The sequence below is a fragment of the Colias eurytheme genome, chromosome 11, assembly GCF_061535395.1.
Source record: "Colias eurytheme isolate Ceu_HAF_F1 chromosome 11, ilColEury1 Martin Lab GWU primary, whole genome shotgun sequence".
Taxonomy (NCBI): Eukaryota; Metazoa; Arthropoda; class Insecta; order Lepidoptera; family Pieridae; genus Colias; species Colias eurytheme.
Window position 1 is genome coordinate 9,684 of NC_142990.1, and position 25,369 is coordinate 35,052.

The following is a 25,369-nucleotide window of genomic DNA, read 5'->3' on the forward strand; positions in this document are numbered from 1 at the left end:
CGGGGCACACGGCGAGAGTGTGGTCTGCCGTGTCCTCCGGACTGTCACACCAATGGCAAGCCATTTGCGGCTCCCGCCTGGCGACTTTGCACAAGTACCACCCGAAACAGCCGTGTCCGGACAGCACCTGTGTCAGGCGGAAGGTAATTGCCCCATGCCGCCTGTCGCACCACTCGCGTAGGACCGGTCGAATAGCTTCGACCGTCCTCGCTCCTGCGCTGGGCCTCTCGAGCCGGCGTTCCCACTCCCTGAACCGCCGCTCGAGAGCATCAGCCCTCCATTGCTGGACTTGCTCCAGATATGGATTAATTCCATGCGATCTGGACGCCGTGACGCGGCGATAAACGTCCGCCAGCATCTCGGCATCCAGGTCCCACGGGGGCGTCCCAGCCATGACACACGCGGCCTCGAAGGACACTGTGCGATATGCCCTCACGACTCTGAGCACCATGACCCGCTGCGGTCTACGCAAGTATGGTCTGGTACGGACGCTCAAAGAGTCGGCCCAAATGGGCGCACCATAGAGGGCCATGGAGCGAATGACGCCGGTGTATAGACGACGACACGCACCCCCAGCCCCTCTTAGATTCGGGAGCAGACTTCCAAGTGCCCCGGCCACCCCAACAAGACGGGGGGCGAGGCGACGAAAGTGCTCCACAAATGTCCACCGGCTGTCCAGCACGATGCCCAGGTAGCGCAAAGTGGAACCGACGCCGATGGACGTGCCACCCACCTGGATAGCTGAACCAGCAGCCTGCGCCCTTCGACGGCCGCGAAACAAAATTGCCTCTGACTTGTTCAGAGCGACCTCTAAGCCAAGTCGTTTGATTCGGCGCACAACATCCGCCACACCAGCGGTCGCAATGAGGGCTGCCTCCCTGTACGAGGCCCCGCGTGCAGTTACCAGGGTGTCATCCGCGTAGCAAAGCACGCTGACACCCGGTAGATAAGTGGCACGCAGGACCCAGTCGTAGCCGATGTTCCACAGAAGGGGCCCAAGAACCGAGCCCTGTGGAACACCGCACGTCACTTCCTTTTCTAGCCACCCACTACGCGCGGGGTACGCCACAGCCCTCTCCGATAAGTAGGACTGCAACAAGCGCACCATATACCCGGGCACGTTGTGATAGCGGAGCGCTTCGATCACGCAACTCCACGGCAGAGTGTTGAATGCGTTGGCGATGTCAAGGGACACCGCCAAAAGCACTCCGCCTTCATTATCTGCATGATCAGCGAGGTTCCGCAATTCAGCAATCGCATCGATAGTGGACCTTCCCCGGCGAAATCCAAATTGGTTCTCGCTTAGGTCCGGCCCCACTCCCTCCAGATGGTCGATGAGGCGAGCTGCGAAGACGCGCTCAAAGAGCTTGCTCACCTCATCGAGCAGCACGATCGGCCTATAAGCCGAGGGCGAGTCGCGCGGGCGTCCCTCCTTCTGCAACAGGACCAAGTTCCCGGTTTTCCACCTACGGGGAAATTGGCCCTGTTGGAGGCATTTTGTGAACAGCTGTTCCACCCTGGGTCCAAGAGATTCTAGCGCCAGCACCCAGGCCCGCCCGGGAACACCGTCAGGGCCGGGGGCGGCATTCTTCGCCTTAAGGCGCTCTACTGCCACAGCGAGCTCGTTGCGAGTGACTGGAGGGACATTTTCGTTGTTGAGCTCCTCCTGCGCAGTCATCGTGGGTGCCATCGGTGGGGGAGAATGTCTTCCCCGACTTGGAAACAAGGACGTCACCACTTGCTCCAGAAATCGTGGCTCGAGACTTTGAGACAAGGGCGGGGCCCAAGGGCGAAGCTTTTGCCTCACCCTCTTATACGGCCGACCCCAAGGTTCGCGGTTCAAACTCTCGAGCATCTCTTCCCATGCACGGGTCTTAGCGCTGCTGATGGCGTGCTGCAGAGACACAATGCAGTCCCTATAGACGGCGTATAACCGCGCTTCCTCCTCTTCGTCACGCCGCCTACGGCGCCTGTGCCTGGTGTACGCCCGCCTCGCAGCCACGCATGAAGCACGCAGCTGGGCAACATCGGCGGACCACCAGTACATTTGGCGCCTACGTGGAACCGACCGCACCCTCCGCATGCTCGCGTCGCACACCTGAGACATAGCTTCGGCAAGCCAAGTGGCCTCCTCCTCTACGTTTTCGCCGCCATTCTGCTGCGACGGGAGCCAAGCCTGCACTAAGGCAGCCTCAATGAGGAGCTCCCTATCGAGGCTACCAAGTGCCCAGCGTGGACGACAATCGCCAGGGGGGAATTGACTGGGAGCCGTCGAGGGCGTGGAGACGCTAAACCGGATATAACGGTGATCCGAGAGCGTCTCCACGTCCAAAAGAACCCTCCAGTCTTGTATACGACGAGCGAGAGGGGGGCTCGCAAACGTGACATCCACAATGGATCCACCCCTCTGCCGAACACACGTTAATTCTGCTCCACAGTTAACAACCGTCAGTCCCGACGCAACTGCCCAGTCAGCGAGTGTCGAGCCACGTATATCACTTGCCACGCAGCCCCAAGACACCGACTTGGCGTTCAGGTCCCCGGCCAGAAGTACAGATTGAGGTTGTGCGAAGTCTAGCAGATCCCTCAGCTCAACCAAGAACTGCTCGAAATCGGCGAGGCAGCGGTTCGGCGAGAAGTACGCCCCCACAACGGTGAAGCCATTGACAACCGCCGAGACGCATCCCCGTCGCCTTATGATTTGCTCAAGCTGTGTGTCGCCTTGAGCAACCAGCGCCACCAAGCCATCCAGATCGCCCACCCAGTTATCCCGGGGGGGCAGATTGTATGGCTCAGACACTACCGCCACGTCAATCTCCCACTCTGCCAGACTCTGATGTAAAAGGTCCTGGGCCCTGGCACAGTGGTTGATGTTGGCCTGTAGAAAACGCAGTGGGGCCATTACTGCGTTTCCATGGCTGCCTCCGTTTGCGGTACCTCATCAGGCACCGGAGCAGAGCGTGATGGCGTTGGAGCGCCATCTTGCTTCCGCATTCCACCTCTTTTAGGCTTCGGGGCCTTACAGGCTGCGCTTCCAAGCCGATGCTCTGCCGGTAGCTTTGCCTCCGTGCATAGGGCACAGCGAGCGGAGGCGGCATCGCATCCACCAGTTTTATGGCCTGTTTCACTGCAGCGGAAGCAAGTGGCACTCCTGTCCGTCGGCGAGGAGCACGTGGCGCTGACATGGCCCACCTCCAGGCAGCGGTAACAGCGCAGGGGCTTCTGCTCGGTGAGAGAGACTTTCGCCGAAGCCCACCCAACCATTACGCGCCCCGCCTGCGCCAGCTTCTTCGCCGCAGTCACCGGGCAACTAACCCAGGCTGATACAGCACCTCGGGGGCCCGTGCGCAGGCCACCACACTTCACATGCTCCGCGGTACACTCCCCTGCGCGCGATACCGCAGCCGCAATGTCCTCGACTGTGGCCGAGTCATCCAGGCCAGTGATTCGCAGGTCTGCGCACTTGACCGGCCTGGACACCTTAACGTTATCCTCACCGAGGACCTCCCGCAATTTGGCGGCAAGGGAGTCCGCTTCCTTGGTGCTGGTAGCACCGGGGATCTCTAGTATCCTGGCACCAGTGACAGCGCGCTTAAAACGCATTGCACTGATGCCAATTTCGGCGAGGTCTATTCCACGCCGCGCCTCCGTTAAAACACCGGCGTAGGTTACGCCACGCTCCTTCGCACTCGGCTGCAGGGTAAGGACGACAGCCGAGGAATTCGGAGCGTGGAGCTTTCGCGACTTCTTCTTGCGGGACTTAGCCGCAGGCTTCTTCCCTTTCCCCTTATTTTCTTTTCCTCGCTTTCCGACCACAGTCCACTCTCCGACCTTTGACGGCTGCTGCGGGAGGCCGGATGACGTGGCCAGCGTATCTTTTCTGGGGGGCTTTGAACCCGCCGGATCAGGCTGCACGGGGACCCTTTCCTTCCCCTTCGCCAATTTCTTTTTCCTCTTCTTCGAGGTTGCCTCGATCTCCAAAGCTGGGACCGCCGTCTGCTTCGCGGTTTTCTTAATTGCGGGCCCAGACACCGATCTACCGGGTTGCGATGAAGCCGCAACACCTGCATATGTCCTCGCCTTTGATGGAGGGGGCGGTGCGAGGTCATCAGCCATCGCTTGTTCAGCCGCCTTTGCCGCTTTCCTGCTATCTGCCGCCAGTGGAGGTCTTATGCGCTTTTCCGGCAGCAGACGCTCCTCTAGAGCCTCAAATCTCGCGTTAATCATTGCTCCGACCTGGCGCAAGATATCCGAATCTTGGGGCTGAGCAGGCAGCGACGAGCCCTGAGAGGCCTTCACCTCTTGGAGTTCCCTTTTCAGGGAGTCGAGCTCCGCCTGTAGGCGGGAATTGGCTGCCTGCAGCAATCTCGTCTCCTCAGAGACAGTGTGTTTCTCTAAAAGAGCTACTGACTGCTCAATGTCATCGTGGGCCAATTTCAAGGCCTTTTTGAAAGTGCCCTTGAGATTTGATGACTTGGTCATCACCTTCACGATTGCAGCCAGGTCATCGGCAATGCGGCGACTGAGAGCCTCCGACGTGTTTGTCTTTGCTGGAATGGGAGGGAGAGGAGCGCTAGCTTGCGCCACTTCAATGCGCTCGGCGCACTCAGCAACCTCCTTCTCGGCCTGCGCCTCCAACTCCCTCTTACGCAACCTCGTCATATCGAATGTGGCCTCGCGCCGAGTGGCGCTTGAACCCGATGGGCGGCCCTTCCCTCTTTTTGAGGTGGTCTTAATAAATGGGGATGTAAAAACCCCTGTGCCATCCTCTGTGTCGGAACCAGAACAGCTGGTGTCCAGCGTCCGCTTCCGCCACAGCCTGTCTTTTCCATCCGTTTCTATGATGCTGTTGACAGAGCTGGAGCTTGAACGCAGCACAGCCCTGCCCCGCCTTGTCTCGACACGCGCCGGAGACATACTTCCGTCAGTGTCTTCGAGGTCATAGAAGTTTTCAGTGTCCATAATTGTGTGTTTGCTAAAGTCGTCGTTGATCGGTTCAGAGTTAAAGGACATTTTTGTTCCCACGAGTATGGGGGATATAAAACGTCCATCCGGGCGGTGCCCCCTGCACCCGGATAACCCTTTTACACCATGGAGGTCGGGCGGTATCCATGGGTGTACACAGCTAAAAGCTCACGCTCTCCCGAGCCAAACTGTCCAGGAAGGACAGGAAATCCACGCCGCTGGACTACAACGCGGATTTGAGGGTTTTTGATGAGGTGTCCTTCCTCTCAGGCCAGCCGATTAAGGCAAGCCTCCTGGTCCGTCGTAGCTGCTAGACGTGACAACAACACTACGACGGATAACAGGTTGCCCGACGGGAGGCCGAAGCCTCTAACCAGGCGACAGAAAAGCCTGCCGCCCAGCCCGCCGCGCCGCGATTGATACAACCGCCATCCATCGCTGCAAAGCAGCCCGTCGTCCAGTAGGACTAAATCGTCCGCAACCACTGGTCGCCATACCTCGCCGCAAAAGCAGCACTGTTCGAAAACAAACCCAGCAATTTCTCTGCAAAGCAGAGATTGCAACGAGGACGTGGTAGCCCTCGAGTTCCTCCACGCTGATTTTGGTCCGCGCCGGCAAGACCACCGGTACCCCCCATATCTGGGAGGCCTTCCCCTATCCGCCACCTGAGGACGCGCCCGATGGGAGACCAGAAACTCCACACGGGAACCTAACCTAACCTAACCTAACCTAACCTAACCTAACCTAACCTAACCTAACCTAACCTAACCTAACCTAACCTAACCTAACCTAACCTAACCTAACCTAACCTAACCTAACCTAACCTAACCTAACCTAACCTAACCTAACCTAACCTAACCTAACCTAACCTAACCTAACCTAACCTAACCTAACCTAACCTAACCTAACCTAACCTAACCTAACCTAACCTAACCTAACCTAACCTAACCTAACCTAACCTAACCTAACCTAACCTAACCTAACCTAACCTAACCTAACCTAACCTAACCTAACCTAACCTAACCTAACCTAACCTAACCTAACCTAACCTAACCTAACCTAACCTAACCTAACCTAACCTAACCTAACCTTTTTTTTTTTTTTTTTTTTTTTTTTTTTTTTTTTTTTTTTTTTTTATAGTGGAGAATGCATTTAGGCATACCCAGAGCGCTCGGGGAAAGGGCCCTGGGTTATGTCGGACTCACACCGCAGAATGCGGCGACTACCGACTAAACTCCACTGTGTTCCGTCGCTCCGCTATATTGGCAGGGTCGCGGGTATTTGGTGTAACCGCTTCCGTAACCCTGTCAGCGGCAGCCTATTTTTTATATAGGCCCATCGCGATTTAGACCTGGCTAGTGTTCGCCAGTTCCTCCTTCCTGGGGGGCGGCGTGAACGGAACACGTCTCACGCCGCCTCACCGCACCGGACGATGGATTATGTCCCCGTTCCACCGTCCGGCACCCAACATTAGGGAAGCAAGTCGCGACCGTGTACAGCGGTCGCGACTCGGCGACTGCGCCCAATAAGACGTCGCCGCCGAATAGGATCCGCGTTGGGATCTCCCTCGCGGACCCGCTCTGCTTCCTCCTTCTGCGACATCACATCTTCACAGAATGTGATAGCCGCGCGCCACGTTCTGTCGCTGCCAACCATTGCGCGAGCTATGGAAGGCAGGGAGAGATCAGGGCCGACGACTGCGACTAGGTGAGCACGGGGCTCGGACCACGCGGGGCACACGGCGAGAGTGTGGTCTGCCGTGTCCTCCGGACTGTCACACCAATGGCAAGCCATTTGCGGCTCCCGCCTGGCGACTTTGCACAAGTACCACCCGAAACAGCCGTGTCCGGACAGCACCTGTGTCAGGCGGAAGGTAATTGCCCCATGCCGCCTGTCGCACCACTCGCGTAGGACCGGTCGAATAGCTTCGACCGTCCTCGCTCCTGCGCTGGGCCTCTCGAGCCGGCGTTCCCACTCCCTGAACCGCCGCTCGAGAGCATCAGCCCTCCATTGCTGGACTTGCTCCAGATATGGATTAATTCCATGCGATCTGGACGCCGTGACGCGGCGATAAACGTCCGCCAGCATCTCGGCATCCAGGTCCCACGGGGGCGTCCCAGCCATGACACACGCGGCCTCGAAGGACACTGTGCGATATGCCCTCACGACTCTGAGCGCCATGACCCGCTGCGGTCTACGCAAGTATGGTCTGTTACGGACGCTCAAAGAGTCGGCCCAAATGGGCGCACCATAGAGGGCCATGGAGCGAATGACGCCGGTGTATAGACGACGACACGCACCCCCAGCCCCTCTTAGATTCGGGAGCAGACTTCCAAGTGCCCCGGCCACCCCAACAAGACGGGGGGCGAGGCGACGAAAGTGCTCCACAAATGTCCACCGGCTGTCCAGCACGATGCCCAGGTAGCGCAAAGTGGAACCGACGCCGATGGACGTGCCACCCACCTGGATAGCTGAACCAGCAGCCTGCGCCCTTCGACGGCCGCGAAACAAAATTGCCTCTGACTTGTTCAGAGCGACCTCTAAGCCAAGTCGTTTGATTCGGCGCACAACATCCGCCACACCAGCGGTCGCAATGAGGGCTGCCTCCCTGTACGAGGCCCCGCGTGCAGTTACCAGGGTGTCATCCGCGTAGCAAAGCACGCTGATACCCGGTAGATAAGTGGCACGCAGGACCCAGTCGTAGCCGATGTTCCACAGAAGGGGCCCAAGAACCGAGCCCTGTGGAACACCGCACGTCACTTCCTTTTTTAGCCACCCACTACGCGCGGGGTACGCCACAGCCCTCTCCGATAAGTAGGACTGCAACAAGCGCACCATATACCCGGGCACGTTGTGATAGCGGAGCGCTTCGATCACGCAACTCCACGGCAGAGTGTTGAATGCGTTGGCGATGTCAAGGGACACCGCCAAAAGCACTCCGCCTTCATTATCTGCATGATCAGCGAGGTTCCGCAATTCAGCAATCGCATCGATAGTGGACCTTCCCCGGCGAAATCCAAATTGGTTCTCGCTTAGGTCCGGCCCCACTCCCTCCAGATGGTCGATGAGGCGAGCTGCGAAGACGCGCTCAAAGAGCTTGCTCACCTCATCGAGCAGCACGATCGGCCTATAAGCCGAGGGCGAGTCGCGCGGGCGTCCCTCCTTCTGCAACAGGACCAAGTTCCCGGTCTTCCACCTACGGGGAAATTGGCCCTGTTGGAGGCATTTTGTGAACAGCTGTTCCACCCTGGGTCCAAGAGATTCTAGCGCCAGCACCCAGGCCCGCCCGGGAACACCGTCAGGGCCGGGGGCGGCATTCTTCGCCTTAAGGCGCTCTACTGCCACAGCGAGCTCGTTGCGAGTGACTGGAGGGACATTTTCGTTGTTGAGCTCCTCCTGCGCAGTCATCGTGGGTGCCATCGGTGGGGGAGAATGTCTTCCCCGACTTGGAAACAAGGACGTCACCACTTGCTCCAGAAATCGTGGCTCGAGACTTTGAGACAAGGGCGGGGCCCAAGGGCGAAGCTTTTGCCTCACCCTCTTATACGGCCGACCCCAAGGTTCGCGGTTCAAACTCTCGAGCATCTCTTCCCATGCACGGGTCTTAGCGCTGCTGATGGCGTGCTGCAGAGACACAATGCAGTCCCTATAGACGGCGTATAACCGCGCTTCCTCCTCTTCGTCACGCTGCCTACGGCGCCTGTGCCTGGTGTACGCCCGCCTCGCAGCCACGCATGAAGCACGCAGCTGGGCAACATCGGCGGACCACCAGTACATTTGGCGCCTACGTGGAACCGACCGCACCCTCCGCATGCTCGCGTCGCACACCTGAGACATAGCTTCGGCAAGCCAAGTGGCCTCCTCCTCTACGTTTTCGCCGCCATTCTGCTGCGACGGGAGCCAAGCCTGCACTAAGGCAGCCTCAATGAGGAGCTGCCTATCGAGGCTACCAAGTGCCCAGCGTGGACGACAATCGCCAGGGGGGAATTGACTGGGAGCCGTCGAGGGCGTGGAGACGCTAAACCGGATATAACGGTGATCCGAGAGCGTCTCCACGTCCAAAAGAACCCTCCAGTCTTGTATACGACGAGCGAGAGGGGGGCTCGCAAACGTGACATCCACAATGGATCCACCCCTCTGCCGAACACACGTTAATTCTGCTCCACGGTTAACAACCGTCAGTCCCGACGCAACTGCCCAGTCAGCGAGTGTCGAGCCACGTATATCACTTGCCACGCAGCCCCAAGACACCGACTTGGCGTTCAGGTCCCCGGCCAGAAGTACAGATTGAGGTTGTGCGAAGTCTAGCAGATCCCTCAGCTCAACCAAGAACTGCTCGAAATCGGCGAGGCAGCGGTTCGGCGAGAAGTACGCCCCCACAACGGTGAAGCCATTGACAACCGCCGAGACGCATCCCCGTCGCCTTATGATTTGCTCAAGCTGTGTGTCGCCTTGAGCAACCAGTGCCACCAAGCCATCCAGATCGCCCACCCAGTTATCCCGGGGGGGCAGATTGTATGGCTCAGACACTACCGCCACGTCAATCTCCCACTCTGCCAGACTCTGATGTAAAAGGTCCTGGGCCCTGGCACAGTGGTTGATGTTGGCCTGTAGAAAACGCAGTGGGGCCATTACTGCGTTTCCATGGCTGCCTCCGTTTGCGGTACCTCATCAGGCACCGGAGCAGAGCGTGATGGCGTTGGAGCGCCATCTTGCTTCCGCATTCCACCTCTTTTAGGCTTCGGGGCCTTACAGGCTGCGCTTCCAAGCCGATGCTCTGCCGGTAGCTTTGCCTCCGTGCATAGGGCACAGCGAGCGGAGGCGGCATCGCATCCACCAGCTTTATGGCCTGTTTCACTGCAGCGGAAGCAAGTGGCACTCCTGTCCGTCGGCGAGGAGCACGTGGCGCTGACATGGCCCACCTCCAGGCAGCGGTAACAGCGCAGGGGCTTCTGCTCGGTGAGAGAGACTTTCGCCGAAGCCCACCCAACCATTACGCGCCCCGCCTGCGCCAGCTTCTTCGCCGCAGTCACCGGGCAACTAACCCAGGCTGATACAGCACCTCGGGGGCCCGTGCGCAGGCCACCACACTTCACATGCTCCGCGGTACACTCCCCTGCGCGCGATACCGCAGCCGCAATGTCCTCGACTGTGGCCGAGTCATCCAGGCCAGTGATTCGCAGGTCTGCGCACTTGACCGGCCTGGACACCTTAACGTTATCCTCACCGAGGACCTCCCGCAATTTGGCGGCAAGGGAGTCCGCTTCCTTGGTGCTGGTAGCACCGGGGATCTCTAGTATCCTGGCACCAGTGACAGCGCGCTTAAAACGCATTGCACTGATGCCAATTTCGGCGAGGTCTATTCCACGCCGCGCCTCCGTTAAAACACCGGCGTAGGTTACGCCACGCTCCTTCGCACTCGGCTGCAGGGTAAGGACGACAGCCGAGGAATTTGGAGCGTGGAGCTTTCGCGACTTCTTCTTGCGGGACTTAGCCGCAGGCTTCTTCCCTTTCCCCTTATTTTCTTTTCCTCGCTTTCCGACCACAGTCCACTCTCCGACCTTTGACGGCTGCTGCGGGAGGCCGGATGACGTGGCCAGCGTATCTTTTCTGGGGGGCTTTGAACCCGCCGGATCAGGCTGCACGGGGACCCTTTCCTTCCCCTTCGCCAATTTCTTTTTCCTCTTCTTCGAGGTTGCCTCGATCTCCAAAGCTGGGACCGCCGTCTGCTTCGCGGTTTTCTTAATTGCGGGCCCAGACACCGATCTACCGGGTTGCGATGAAGCCGCAACACCTGCATATGTCCTCGCCTTTGATGGAGGGGGCGGTGCGAGGTCATCAGCCATCGCTTGTTCAGCCGCCTTTGCCGCTTTCCTGCTATCTGCCGCCAGCGGAGGTCTTATGCGCTTTTCCGGCAGCAGACGCTCCTCTAGAGCCTCAAATCTCGCGTTAATCATTGCTCCGACCTGGCGCAAGATATCCGAATCTTGGGGCTGAGCAGGCAGCGACGAGCCCTGAGAGGCCTTCACCTCTTGGAGTTCCCTTTTCAGGGAGTCGAGCTCCGCCTGTAGGCGGGAATTGGCTGCCTGCAGCAATCTAGTCTCCTCAGAGACAGTGTGTTTCTCTAATAGAGCTACTGACTGCTCAATGTCATCGTGGGCCAATTTCAAGGCCTTTTTGAAAGTGCCCTTGAGATTTGATGACTTGGTCATCACCTTCACGATTGCAGCCAGGTCATCGGCAATGCGGCGACTGAGAGCCTCCGACGTGTTTGTCTTTGCTGGAATGGGAGGGAGAGGAGCGCTAGCTTGCGCCACTTCAATGCGCTCGGCGCACTCAGCAACCTCCTTCTCGGCCTGCGCCTCCAACTCCCTCTTACGCAACCTCGTCATATCGAATGTGGCCTCGCGCCGAGTGGCGCTTGAACCCGATGGGCGGCCCTTCCCTCTTTTTGAAGTGGTCTTAATAAATGGGGATGTAAAAACCCCTGTGCCATCCTCTGTGTCGGAACCAGAACAGCTGGTGTCCAGCGTCCGCTTCCGCCACAGCCTGTCTTTTCCATCCATTTCTATGATGCTGTTGACAGAGCTGGAGCTTGAACGCAGCACAGCCCTGCCCCGCCTTGTCTCGACACGCGCCGGAGACATACTTCCGTCAGTGTCTTCGAGGTCATAGAAGTTTTCAGTGTCCATAATTGTGTGTTTGCTAAAGTCGTCGTTGATCGGTTCGGAGTTAAAGGACATTTTTGTTCCCACGAGTATGGGGGATATAAAACGTCCATCCGGGCGGTGCCCCCTGCACCCGGATAACCCTTTTACACCATGGAGGTCGGGCGGTATCCATGGGTGTACACAGCTAAAAGCTCACGCTCTCCCGAGCCAAACTGTCCAGGAAGGACAGGAAATCCACGCCGCTGGACTACAACGCGGATTTGAGGGTTTTTGATGAGGTGTCCTTCCTCTCAGGCCAGCCGATTAAGGCAAGCCTCCTGGTCCGTCGTAGCTGCTAGACGTGACAACAACACTACGACGGATAACAGGTTGCCCGACGGGAGGCCGAAGCCTCTAACCAGGCGACAGAAAAGCCTGCCGCCCAGCCCGCCGCGCCGCGATTGATACAACCGCCATCCATCGCTGCAAAGCAGCCCGTCGTCCAGTAGGACTAAATCGTCCGCAACCACTGGTCGCCATACCTCGCCGCAAAAGCAGCACTGTTCGAAAACAAACCCAGCAATTTCTCTGCAAAGCAGAGATTGCAACGAGGACGTGGTAGCCCTCGAGTTCCTCCACGCTGATTTTGGTCCGCGCCGGCAAGACCACCGGTACCCCCCATATCTGGGAGGCCTTCCCCTATCCGCCACCTGAGGACGCGCCCGATGGGAGACCAGAAACTCCACACGGGAACCTAACCTAACCTAACCTAACCTAACCTAACCTAACCTAACCTAACCTAACCTAACCTAACCTAACCTAACCTAACCTAACCTAACCTAACCTAACCTAACCTAACCTAACCTAACCTAACCTAACCTAACCTAACCTAACCTAACCTAACCTAACCTAACCTAACCTAACCTAACCTAACCTAACCTAACCTAACCTAACCTAACCTAACCTAACCTAACCTAACCTAACCTAACCTAACCTAACCTAACCTAACCTAACCTAACCTAACCTAACCTAACCTAACCTAACCTAACCTAACCTAACCTAACCTAACCTAACCTAACCTACCACCTAACCTAACCTAACCTAACCTAACCTAACCTAACCTAACCTAACCTAACCTAACCTAACCTAACCTAACCTAACCTAACCTAACCTAACCTAACCTAACCTAACCTAACCTAACCTAACCTAACCTAACCTAACCTAACCTAACCTAACCTAACCTAACCTAACCTAACCTAACCTAACCTAACCTAACCTAACCTAACCTAACCTAACCTAACCTAACCTAACCTAACCTAACCTAACCTAACCTAACCTAACCTAACCTAACCTAACCTAACCTAACCTAACCTAACCTAACCTAACCTAACCTAACCTAACCTAACCTAACCTAACCTAACCTAACCTAACCTAACCTAACCTAACCTAACCTAACCTAACCTAACCTAACCTAACCTAACCTAACCTAACCTAACCTAACCTAACCTAACCTAAACCTAACCTAACCTAACCTAACCTAAACCTAACCTCACCTAACCTAACCTAACCTAACCTAACCTAAACCTAACCTAACCTAACCTAACCTAACCTAACCTAACCTAACCTAACCTAACCGGAGTTTTGCCGGAAACAGGATAGGGAGGGGGTCTGGGAGGGCATCTACAGGGTGCTTAATAGAGCCACAGGGAGAGAGGAGGATCTGCCCCTTTCGAGGGGCGGTGAGACCCTCGATGCCCGAAGCTCGGCAGAACTGTTGGCGGAGACCTTCTACCCCGAGGACCAGGAAAGTGGTGAAAGTGAGGGACATCGTCGGGTGCGCGGGTGTGCGGAGTCCTTGGACACCGAACCACCGGCGGGCCCGGATGACCCTCACTTTCACCACTTTCCAGGTCCTTCAACCCCAAGAAGGCCCCCGGGGCGGATGGCCTCACGGCCGACATCTGTCAGCACGCTGTGGATTGTAGCCCGGGATGGTTCCTTGCCTTGCTCAACAGATGCCTCTCTGCCGCCTACTTCCCCGCACAGTGGAAGTGGGCGACCGTGGTTATACTGCGAAAGCCGGGCAAGGAATCATATCGGGTACCGAAAGCCTATCGACCGATCGGCCTCTTACCTGTTCTCGGCAAAATCTTCGAAAAGATGCTGGTCGGCCGACTCAGGTTTTACCTGTTGCCCAAAATAAGCCCCCACCAGTATGGTTTTATGCCACAGAGGAGCACCGAGGACGCCCTCTATAGACTAGTGAACCACATCAGAAATATGAGGGAGGAGAAGAAGATTTCTGTAATTGTGGTATCGCTGGACATAGAGGGAGCCTTCGACAGCGCCTGGTGGCCAGCCATAAAGGTGCGGTTGGCTGAAGTTGGGTGCCCGGGGAACGTGAGGCGGGTGATCAGCAGCTACCTGAGTGAAAGGGGAGTGAAAGTTAGATATGCGGGCGTGGAAGTGAGTAGGGGGACCAGCAAGGGGTGCGTGCAGGGATCCATAGGTGGACCAATCCTGTGGAACCTCTTGCTGGACCCTCTGCTATGGATGCTAGAGGAGATGAAAGTATTCTGTCAAGCGTTCGCCGACGACATTGTGTTGGTCTTTGAGGGTGATACGGCCCTTGAAATAGAAGGAAAAGCGAACCGTGTCCTAAACGTAATACACGAATGGGGTAAAGATAACAAATTAAATTTTGCACCACACAAAACTTGTGCCCTCCTTTCGACGAGGAGGTTAAAATATGACGTGCCACGGCTCGCTATGGGGAGTGTGGAAATTAAATATTTTTCACATATAAAAATACTGGGCCTTACAATTGACAGCGGCCTTACTTTCAACGCCCACGTCGGGACGGTATGCCAAAAGGCAATCGCCCGGTATAAACTCTTGGCTAGGGCAGCCAGAGTTGGTTGGGGACTTAGCCCAGATATTATTAGAACTATTTATGTAGCAGTTATCGAACCGACTATTATGTATGCATCGGCAGCGTGGGCACCCACCGTGGAAAAGATGGGGGTCCAAAAAAGGCTGAACACCGTGCAACGGGGTTTTGCCCAAAAAATCTGCAGAGCATATCGGACCGTCTCCCTGAACTCAGCTATGCTGTTGGCTGGGATACTCCCCCTTGACCTCAGAATACTCGAAGCCTCGAGATTATATGGGATCAAGAAGGGGGTGTCGCACCCAGCGTTGGGAGACAGGGAGGTGGAAAGAATGGCTCCGGCGATTGAGGACCCACATCCGGCAGAGCAGGAAGGGCTGGGGTTCGGGCTGGTGGACGAGGACTCGTATTCCGACGTGGCTAATAGCCACGTACATAGGATCTACACGGACGGCAGCAAGATTGAGGGTCGAGTCGGAGCCGCCCTTTCCGTATGGGAGGGGGAGGCCGAGACGAAGGCCGTCAAGCTTGCTTTGCCGCCGTATTGCACCGTCTACCAGGCCGAACTCCTAGCGCTCCAAAGAGCAGTAATTAGAGCCTGCAAGAGTGGAGTGTCGAAGGTCGGCATCTTCAGCGACTCCAGATCGGCCCTCCAGGCAGTCACACTCGGTTCCCCCCACCCCCTTGCTGTGCAAACAAGGGCGGCCCTCCGAAAAGCTGCTTCGCAGAGGCGGGAGGTCGCTCTGTTTTGGATCAAGGCGCACGCAGGGCTAAGGGGGAACGAAAGAGTGGACCAGTTAGCCAAGGAGGCCGCTCTGGGGTCGAAGAAGAAACCCGACTACGATCTGTGTCCTGTTTCATTCGTCAAGCGTATCCTGAGACAGGATACGATCGGGGAATGGGACAGGAGATATGATGTGGGGGAGACGGCTGGAGGCACGAAGCTCTTTTTCCCAAGCGCTGCTGCTGCATACAAAATAGTACGGAAAATAGACATCACACACCACACCACACAAGCACTGACTGGACACGGTGGATTCGCCTTCTACTTGAACAGATTCAAGCTGAAGGAGAATCCATCGTGCCTGTGTCAGCCCGGAGTCGACGAGACGGTTTCTCACCTGTTGCTCGAGTGTCCGATTTTTGCAAGAGATAGATATGTTATTGAGCAAAAATTGGGCATCGCGATGACGGGTGAGAATCTGCCTGCGGCCCTGGGGGATGAGACGAGAACTGAATTCTTGGAATATTGTAAATACATTGTTGGGGTGGTTAACAAACGAAACTGTGATAAGCTGTGATGTTAGGGTTAAGTTTTATTGTTGTGCCGTACTGTTTCAATTGTATTTTATTGTAATGTCTTAATTAATGTAAGTTTTAAATGTACTTTTAATTGTATAAATTTATTTTATTTCTATTTTATTATTTTCTTTGTAATGTTTTTAATTAATGTAAGTTTTAAAGGTAATATTTAATTTTAGTATTTTATTATTAATTTGGAAATGTTATTGTAAATTGTTAAATTGTATTTTCTATTTTAAATTGTATTCATTTAGGCCTAATGTATTAATAAATAATAGTGTGGTAATTATTTGATTAAAAGCAAAATAAACATCTCTGGACAATATTCCAGAGGAAAGCACACAACACCCTGTGATGGCGGGTGCTTTTTAAAAAAAAAAAAAAAAAAAACCTAACCTAACCTAACCTAACCTAACCTAACCTAACCTAACCTAACCTATATTCTTATAAATTTTGTTTTCATAATTGAACACCAATCAAGCAAACACGTGTTTACGTGAGTCATAGATTTATTATCGTATACTCCTAAAATGTTTTCTAAGAAACAATAGTGTACTTACATTGTCTTAAAGGCGGTAACTTATTTTTGTTCGAACAATAAATTCCTAATGATCAAGTTGTAAAGGTTGTAAAAAAAAAAAAAAAAAAAACAAAAAGATGGCGCGTAATGCAAAAACGTTACACTAAATTTTTTTTTTTTTTGTCCAACCCCGATAAAGAAGTTTCACTTCAAAAAATTTTCGCCGGCGCCATATTGGATTTTAGTTTTGATCTCATATTGCTTAATAGCTACCCCAAAAACCATGAAAATGACACCCATGACGAAAAGATGTAAAATTTTCGCCAGCGCCATCGTGGATTTTAGTTTTGACCTCATATTGGTTAATAGCTACCCCATAGAACGGAGAGAAAGCAATAAAAGACTAGCGTGTCGTTATCGGTTTATTGGGGCCTAAATAAAGTTTATTTACAATGCGAAGTGTTCGCGGGGCATAGGGTCACAGCGCCAACGCGACGTGGGGCGCCCGCTGGTGGTGCGGCGCTTGCTGTTGGTGCGGCTGGTGCGGCACGTGCGGCTGGAGCGGCACGTGTGGCTGGTGCGGCAAGTGCGGCGGCGGGTCGGGCTCGTCCAGGTCGAGCGCGGCGTCGATCATGGTGGTGTCATGCAGCAGGCGCAGGCGCGAGGCGCTCAGCGCGCCGCCGCTCGCCACCGCCGCGCCGCCCGGCCCCGCGCCGCTCACGCACACGTCTGCGGGGAGACAGGGTTCGCGTGTCAAACATATTCGCCAGACATCGGACGAAACATTCTCCGTGGATACTTTCGGCGGATACGAACCTTGCAGGGGCACGGGGTCGAGATCGAGCGAGCGGTTCATGTAGGCGTGCCGCGCGTTCTCGCTCACTTCGAACAGGTTCGTGTAGCTGCCGGACACGGAACCTGTGACGGACGATAAACTCATTAATATCGAGTCGAATATAAAACAACAAAATGGACGATAACTCGATCGGAGTAGATACCGTGCGAGTGGTTCGCGAAGGGTTGCAGCGCCCGCGCGGCGGCGGCGGGCGAGTGCGGCTGCGCGCCGAGCGCCTGCGCGCTGAGCGGCTGCGCGGGTGTGAGCGGGGCCGCGCCGAGCGGGGCCGCGCCCGCCGCGCCCGCGGACAGCGCCACGGCGAAACTCGGCGGTAGTTCATCGCGACCGTCGCCGGAAACTACGCCTCGTCTGCTCGAATCACATTAAGATTATTTATATTTTTGACTCTCTTCCAATATGTGCGAAGATCTGGGTTTTACAAAAAAAGATAAAATTGTTCTATCAAACGTTCAGTAAAATTAGTATATTAATAATGTCATCCGAGTTTTCTTTTCCACACCGATCCTTAACTTGAAAAAATCAAACAAAATAACAAAAATTAACAGAGCGTGTGTACCGAGCACACGTGTTAGAAGTGAAACTTCTTTGGCAAGATTCAATGATACCAAAATCGTCGCCTTACTCCATGACGTGACGTTATTGCCATGACGCGACCTTGAAATTTTACTCTCAAGTAATGAGAGAAGACAGACGTTTCACTTCAAATATAATTAAGTATAGACATCGGTCCAGACGTCCACGCGTGATGCTGTGCCCGGAGGAAATAAGGATTAATTTTTGTATTAATCTTCTTCTTCTTCTCTTATATATAAAAATGAATCGCAAAATGTGTTGGTAAGCGCATAACTCGAGAACGGCTGAACCGATTTCGATAATTCTTTTTTTATTATATTCCTTGAAGTACGAGGATGGTTCTTATGTAGAGAAAACGTAAACATGTACTACGGGCGAAGCCGGGGCGGACCGCTAGTGTATAAATAAAAAATATTTTATACAAATAAAATAAAATAAAAATTATATCCGTCGAATCCATCCATCGAGAGATGATGATGAAAATAGCATCAAAATGCGTTTCATAGTAAAGAGAAAGCCGTTTCTCTGTCAATTTTAATTGAAATTAAAGTGAAATTAAACTAATCATTGAGTCAAAATTGTCATGTATGACTTAAAGACTCATTTCATAAAGGATGTAACTAACGCTATTTCTGGTGGTGAAAGTGCTTAATATAATTACGCGTGCAAATGTTTTATATATTTAAGAGAGTATGTATTCGGGCGTGGCAAGAAAACACAACTAGACAAACGAAACGGACGCGATGGCGCCCGTGCAGCGAACTGACCGGTCGATGAGGCTGGGTGCGAGCGGGCCACACAGCACGTACCAGCAGTTGGCGCACGCGTTGCCGCGCGAGTACGGGTTGGGGTTGGCCACGCCGCGCCGCGACGAGAACGAGCCCTTGATCTGCAACACGAGCGGCGGTGAGTGCGGGGCGGAGCGGGGAGGGGCGGAGGGGGAGGGGGAGGGGGAGGGGGCAGGCGACACTCACGTCCTCGTTCGTCGTCTGGTCCGTCGACGCCAGGTACGTGTGGAAGCCGGCCAGCCCCAGCACGGACCACACGGACAGGAAGCACACGGCGGCCACGAGCGCCGAGGCGGGGCTCGCGCGCAGCGCCGCCGCCAGCCCGGCGCCGCGCGCCAGCAGCGCCAGGTGCGCCACCGCGCACGCGAACACCCACACGGCCAGGAACGACAGCGACACGACGAACGCGTAGAAGTAGCGGTAGTTGCGCTTGCCCACGCAGTTGCCCACCCACGGGCAGTGGTGGTCGAAGCGGTCGACGCAGTTGTCGCACAGCGAGCAGTGCGAGGCGCGCGGCGGGCGGAACATCTTGCACGTGAAGCAGTACTTGAGCTTGACGGGGCGGCCGCGCACGAGCACCTCGCGCGCGCGCGGCGGCGGGCGCGCGGCGCCGGGCGGCTCGGGCGCGTCGGGCGCGCCGGCCGCGCCGGCCGCCGCCTCGGCCGCCGCGGCGCGCGGGATGATGCCCGGGTCGGACAGCGCCGTGCGCAGCAGCGCGGCCAGCGTGCTGGCGCACAGCGCGGCGCCCGCGGCCGGCACGGCGGCCGACACGCGCGCCGCCAGGAACGGGCAGTCGAAGGCGAAGTGCAGCGCGCACGTGCCGCAGATGAGCGCCAGCGTGAGCAGGAACACGCCCGGGTGCGGCGCCGTCATCAGCCGCCCGTCGCACCAGAAGCGGTTGCGGCCCGCGAACACCTCCCACTTGCGCGTCACGCGCCGCGATGCCATCGCCGCATCACCGCAGCCACGAGCGCTCTTCCCCTACGCCCGAATACGCGACGTTCAATGCTTCTTGCGTGTCTCCTTAATGCGTTTAAAAAATAAATTAGAACAATTAAAAATAAAAATACAACATATAACTAATAAAAAGTAATAAAGAATTGGTTTGTAATTTGAACTCAATAAAAATTTTAATAATAAATATTATAGTTTAAAAACAAACTCTAAAACATGATTTATGATGATGAAATACGGTCAATATTTACTCTAAAGGAGCTGGTTACATACAAACAGATGTTGCTAATATCAGTATGTTAAAAAAAATTTACTCCGTTTGTAAATAAAGCAGTTTCCACTAAATGATGTGGTATTACAATATATATTATTATATAACATGTCATGTGATGATATCGCAAGAATATTAGAGCAAATTTCAGATATGCATTTCCTTTTTTTTATGTTACTATAACATACTCATACAAAGTCAAATTTCTATGTATACTACTTATTAGGAAACTATAATAATACCAGCCACATCCCCAGTAGGTACTGAATTAAGTCCTTAACCGCCAAATTTAACTATGGCTCAACATCTTTACAAACACTTCCAAAGTACACAGGACCTCATGCCGCAATAGGACATTCATATTCAATTTTAAGTAAAAATTACCGAAATTATCGGTAAAATAATATAAATGCTGACAACACTGATTATAAAATGGCCAAATTTAGTCAAAATTTATAGTTTTCTGACAAGAAATGAAGATCCTTAGTATCCAAGTTTCCAATTTGGTGAGAAAAATTAACATTTTTAGGAAAATTTAAAATAATCATGAAATGTTGTTATTTTTTATTAAAAGACCTTAAAATGTCCATAATTCTTCCATTTACAATATCACAAAATTCTCCATAGATTTTGAGATATTTTATGCAATATCAAAGATCCCTACACTTTGTTGATGTGTGTATAATTTAAAAGTTATCAATGATATTTTATGATTTTATTATACACTAGCTGTGCTCCGCGGTTGCTCCACTAACACCGGATAAATGGGCTATCTAACACCGAAATAATTTTTCAAATCGGAACAGTAGTTCCTCATTTTAGCGTGTTCAAACAAAACTTTAACTTTTTTTTTCTCTGAATGAGCTATACTTGCACCCCTTTAAAACTGTTACACCTATATCAAGTCACCTGTATATTAACTGTTTTCTGCTAATACACATTTTCTGACTGATGTTCAACAAAACACAAATAAAGGTATGAAAATATAGAAGATCATAATATTTTTGGGAAAGGTGGAAATTATAATACATAATTTTAAAATGGGTTAGCCTCTAGTGTTCAAATATGTTTATCATGACAAAAATTAAATGTTGAAAACAGGAAAGAGTGCCACTGTTTTCTCAAAAATTAATTTGATTCAAATAGCCTCTAAAGTTCTTTAACATGACTACTACCCCAAAAATTACAAATGACAACAATAATTTAGTAGTTGAATACTTGCTTAATTATCAAACTAATACAGTGAAACGAAAAACTTCAAAGCTAGCTAGTAGTCTAATAACTTTATTAACAACTTTGATTCTCACTTCCGCTACTGGATCCGTAGAGGTTCTCCTTAACTGATAACACTTGCTTCATAAAATCTAATGAAGAATATCAGAGATAATGTCTTATATCCTCAATTATAGTGAAATTTTGTAATGATTTCCATATCCACTTATGATTTAAAAGTCACAAAACCTTGAAAATGTTTTTTGGGTGTATTTAGGAATTATTTCATAAACAAATAAAAAATAAACTCTTAGTTTTGAAACAAAGTATTTCTTTAAAAACTTTCTCTAATACTACTAAGTTTGACAATTACATCTGTGTAACTTCACAAATTACAACTTACAAGACACAAAGTGACATGACATCATTCATCATTGATCATTTAATATCTCTATGGGCATTGGGCGAGTTTACACTGTACATTAAATTTAAAAAAAGTAAAATAATGTCAAATATCGTAGACTCTTGAAATATCGTTTTTTTTTTTAGTTTTAGAATAAGTCTTTTAAAATAATATAGGAAACTACAAAATCGTAATCGTAATAAGTGTATAATTCTAGCTAAGAATTCAAGCATATGATTACATTGCGATAATATATTATAATATACGTGAGTCGTGACTCTTTCATTGTGTGCTTATCAGCTTGCAAAGGTTGTTAAAAATTGTTAATAAAAGGCTCATATTATGTGAAAGGCCTATAAAAGGTATTTTCCTTCACTTGGTCCACCATAAACTACACCCCACAGCTACACCCCTACCAGTAAAATATCCGGAGTATCCATAGAGCATTAAACCAACGGAGCACCTTATCACCATCGTAGAGGGAGAGTTCATTCTCCCTCTACGATCACCATAGAGCATTAAACCAACATCACTGTCAACTGCATGACGTTGTCGTGATGTTTATGTGACACTTGACAGTTGACACTCGTTGACTGCCTGAAACTGAGGCCTGAAACTCAGAGGAATAAACCTTATTCCTCTGAGGCCTGAAAGGCTTATTAGACCACCCAATTTTTAGGGACCCTAACCCTAACTAAGAGTGGTGTAATAAGACTTAGGGAGTTAGTGTCCCGATTTAGGGCGATCGGGTCTGCCCGATCTGCCTAGCTCCCTAAGCGCCCTGCAGATTGGGTAATGTAATAACGTTTAGGGCGGTTAGGGAGCTCAGTTGCCGCGCGACTGTTGCGTGGAGTGGCTGCTTTTGTATGTAAGGTGTCACCAAACTTCCCTACTACAGGTTTATATAACTTAAAAAGGAAGTTCCAAATGTTTGTGATCACACCGCCATGTTAACAAATAAATAAATTGTTTAAATCAATTGTTTATTTAATTGTTTTAAAACTCAACAAGTGTTCAAATTGTTCTGCACCTACTCTAATTAATTCATTAAAACTCCCGGTTCAAGCACGCTTAGTATTTGCATATTTGAAAGCTTTTCACGTAACCGCAAATACTCTTTCACCCAGATCTTTCTCTTCTTTTTTTAATATTTGTTATTGCGTCAACAGTTGCCACTGCTACAGCAACTTTTTGAAGTTTCGATACTGACGGCGGCATAATGTAAAATGCAACAATACGTTTATCTCTCCAGACATGCGCGTATAAACTGAGTTAGGGCCCAATTTGCAGAGAAGTGTAATAAGCGCCACACTAACTAGGGAACACGCCCACCCTAGATGCAGGGCCCTTCATATCGGGTAGTGTAATAAGCCTTTGACTCTCAGCCCTCACTGACTCTCTAAGAGCGAGCGCCCACGAGAAACTTAGTTGCCCGGCAACTATTTTGTCTCTGTCGCTGTCTCCTCGCAAAGTTTTGAACGATGCGCACACGAAAGCGACAGCGACGCAACTTTTTCTTTAAAATTTTCTTCATTTATCAACATGGTTTTCGAAGAGACGGTTGTGGTCTGTGCTCTTGTCCCGCATAGTTCCCATTCCCATGAGATTTCCGGGATAAAACCTATCCTATGTGTTAATCCAAGTTACTCTCTATATGTGTGCTAAATTTCATTGTAATCGGTTCAGTAGTTTATGCGTGAAAACTGAAAACCATACATACCTACAAACCTTTCCTCTTTATAATATTAGTATAGATATGTAATCGTAATTGTAAATAATTTGGAAAATCCAAAAGTGCACGCCTCATAATTTTTTTTTAATAAATATTTATTAATTATTATTTTTGTTTATTTAATAACAATTAAACCACATCGAATCAGACCCTGAAAAATGAAAGGGTTCTATTCCTGAGCATACTCAAGCGTAAGAGAAAAAAAAAGACTCGATTAGTAAAGTATTTCGGTCGCTATCGTGTTAACAAGAAAAAGGATCCGCACATACAGACACACGGACGTCCAAGACAGAACTTTTTTAAACTGTTTTTTAACTAGTTTAAATCACAAAAATGACATCAAAAATATCATGAATGTTAAAAATAGTGTTTTTTCTTAATATGTGTGTGTATGTATTATCTTACAAGTGCAATGTATGATACATAAAGACATTTTAAGTTTGAAAAATCAGATGTTTTGCGCGAAGTGACAGTAGTACCCACCTCAACGCTTCGCTTATGAGGCGTGCAAAAGTAAATTAGTTTTTATTTAATACTTTTTAGTGTATTTTTCAACACGAATCAAACGAGCTCAAACTCGATAAAGTTGAGTCAATATATTACTAAGTTCCTATGGCCACCTTCCGATTCCATCATCAAATCAGCGCTATGTCATAATAATGTTTCATCGCTATCCAATTTACATACGTATACAAAATTTCAGCTCAATCGGTTACCTGGAAATGAATCAAAGTTACTTGCTACATTTCAATTAAGTCATCGAGACCAGACGAAAATGCTCATAAAATAAAAACTACTGGGCTTATCCGAATAAAATTTATGGGACCAATTCCACACCATTCCGCATCAAAAAAAAAAGAATCACGTAAACCGGTTCAGAAACCTCGGAGTAATCGGTGTCCATACTTAAAAAAATATACCGGCCGAATTGATAACCTCCTCTTTTTTTTGAAGTCGGTTAAAACTTAAAACTACTGTGTACGAGAATAAATACGTTGACATAAATAGGTATTATCGCTACGCCGGTTACGCGGCAACTGGCCGGCGGCCGTCGCCTGGCAACATTTTTGTCGCCGTGCGCGCACTTGCATTGAAACCAATAGATAGGGCGACAGTTGCGTCGCGGGCTTGTCTCCGAACCCGCGGACAAAAAAGTCTCCCGGGAGTTGCGTCGCTACGTACGCGCACTTTCAGAGCGAGCGCCCACGAGCAACTTAGTTGCCCGGCAACTATTTTGTCTCTGTCGCTGTCTCCTCGCAAAGTTTTGAACGATGCGCACACGAAAGCGACAGCAACGCAACTTTTTCTTTAAAATTTTCTGCATTTATCAACATGGTTTTCGAAGAGACGGTTGTGGTCTGTGCTCTTGTCCCGCATAGTTCCCATTCCCGTGGGTTTTCCGGGATAAAACCTATCTTATGTGTTAATCCAAGTTACCCTCTATATGTGTGCTAAATTTCATTGTAATCGGTTCAGTAGTTTATGCGTGAAAACTGAAAAACCTTTTTATAATATTAGTATAGATATGTAATCGTAATTGTAAAAAGTAAAGTAGTTTTTATTTAATACTTTTTAGTGTATTTTTCAACACGAATCAAACGAGCTCAACCTCGATAAAGTTGAGTCAATATATTACTAAGTTCGTATGGCCACTTTCCGATTCCATCATCAAATCAGCTCTATCTCATAATAATGTTTCATCGCTATCCAATTTACATACGTATACAAAATTTCAGCTCAATCGGTTTCCTGAAAATGAATCAAAGTTACTTGCTACATTTCAATTAAGGGGGCGCATAAAGCAAAATAACCAATCTTCTATTAGATGATACGTGTAATATGCAAGACTAAATCTAGTTAGTTTTGGTTTTATCTGCGATAAACCACTTTTGGCGCTCTTTTTTTCTCGAGATAAACGTTTGATTTTGGTTTGTGGTTTATCGCAGATAAAACCAAAACTAAAAGTAATTACACAAAATGCTCTGACAAATATCTTGCAAATGTTTTAATATAATTGTTTATGAAAAAAAAATCATAATAAGTATTACCATGTCAAGTAGAAAACGTAAAAGTGTGAAAATTAGAGCTAACTTGGTGATTTTTTTTTATCGAGTAAATTTTAATATTTTATGTTTTTGATTAAACAGAATCGTTGAACATATCATCTAGTTTGATATATATTTTATTTTTTAGATTTGGTCTTGCATATTACACGTATCATCTAATAGAAGATTGGTTATTTTGCTTTATGCG

At 50.6% G+C, this 25,369-nt stretch overlaps 4 protein-coding genes across 4 annotated transcripts; 1 reads left to right on the forward strand and 3 right to left on the reverse strand.

Annotated features, from left to right (window-relative positions):
* Positions 1 to 2,074: 2,074 nt before the first annotated feature.
* LOC149904289 (uncharacterized) lies at positions 2,075 to 2,902 on the reverse strand (the record flags this gene model as incomplete). Its single annotated transcript, XM_090107020.1, has 1 exon — positions 2,075 to 2,902. A coding segment is annotated over exon 1 (828 nt), but the record flags the coding sequence as incomplete, so codon positions are not given.
* A 4,842-nt stretch (positions 2,903 to 7,744) lies between these two features.
* On the reverse strand, positions 7,745 to 9,597 carry LOC149904290 (uncharacterized). Its single transcript, XM_090107021.1, has 2 exons — positions 8,754 to 9,597; positions 7,745 to 7,785 (listed from the first exon to the last, which is right to left on the reverse strand). Exons 1-2 carry the CDS (start codon positions 9,595 to 9,597, stop codon positions 7,745 to 7,747), a joined length of 885 nt encoding a protein of 294 aa, XP_089963147.1.
* Positions 9,598 to 14,198: 4,601 nt separating this feature from the next.
* LOC149904291 (uncharacterized) lies at positions 14,199 to 15,836 on the forward strand. Its single transcript, XM_090107353.1, has one exon. The coding sequence runs from the start codon at positions 14,385 to 14,387 to the stop codon at positions 15,804 to 15,806; it is 1,422 nt and encodes a 473-aa protein (XP_089963479.1). The 5' UTR covers positions 14,199 to 14,384; the 3' UTR covers positions 15,807 to 15,836.
* Positions 15,837 to 16,736: 900 nt separating this feature from the next.
* Positions 16,737 to 21,405, reverse strand: app (Palmitoyltransferase app). Its single transcript, XM_090107284.1, has 6 exons — positions 21,077 to 21,405; positions 18,731 to 19,567; positions 18,524 to 18,645; positions 17,326 to 17,531; positions 17,144 to 17,245; positions 16,737 to 17,056 (listed from the first exon to the last, which is right to left on the reverse strand). The coding sequence occupies exons 2-6, from the start codon at positions 19,490 to 19,492 to the stop codon at positions 16,806 to 16,808; spliced, it is 1,443 nt and encodes a 480-aa protein (XP_089963410.1). The 5' UTR covers positions 19,493 to 19,567; positions 21,077 to 21,405; the 3' UTR covers positions 16,737 to 16,805.
* Positions 21,406 to 25,369: the final 3,964 nt, after the last annotated feature.

Excerpts from the sequence above, each read along its gene's own strand:
- LOC149904290 (XM_090107021.1), bottom strand. The coding sequence starts at position 9,597 with ATGGCCCCACTGCGTTTTCTACAGGCCAACATCAACCACTGTGCCAGG. Across the intron at positions 7,786-8,753 it reads GAGGGTGCGGTCGGTTCCAC|TCCTACTTATCGGAGAGGGC; the intron begins GTAGGCGCCAAA and ends CGCTTGTTGCAG.
- LOC149904291 (XM_090107353.1), top strand. The coding sequence starts at position 14,385 with ATGGGGAGTGTGGAAATTAAATATTTTTCACATATAAAAATACTGGGC.
- app (XM_090107284.1), bottom strand. The coding sequence starts at position 19,492 with ATGGCATCGCGGCGCGTGACGCGCAAGTGGGAGGTGTTCGCGGGCCGC. Across the intron at positions 18,646-18,730 it reads ACCAGACGACGAACGAGGAC|ATCAAGGGCTCGTTCTCGTC; the intron begins GTGAGTGTCGCC and ends CTCGTGTTGCAG. Across the intron at positions 17,532-18,523 it reads GCACCCAGCCTCATCGACCG|ACGAGGCGTAGTTTCCGGCG; the intron begins GTCAGTTCGCTG and ends TGATTCGAGCAG.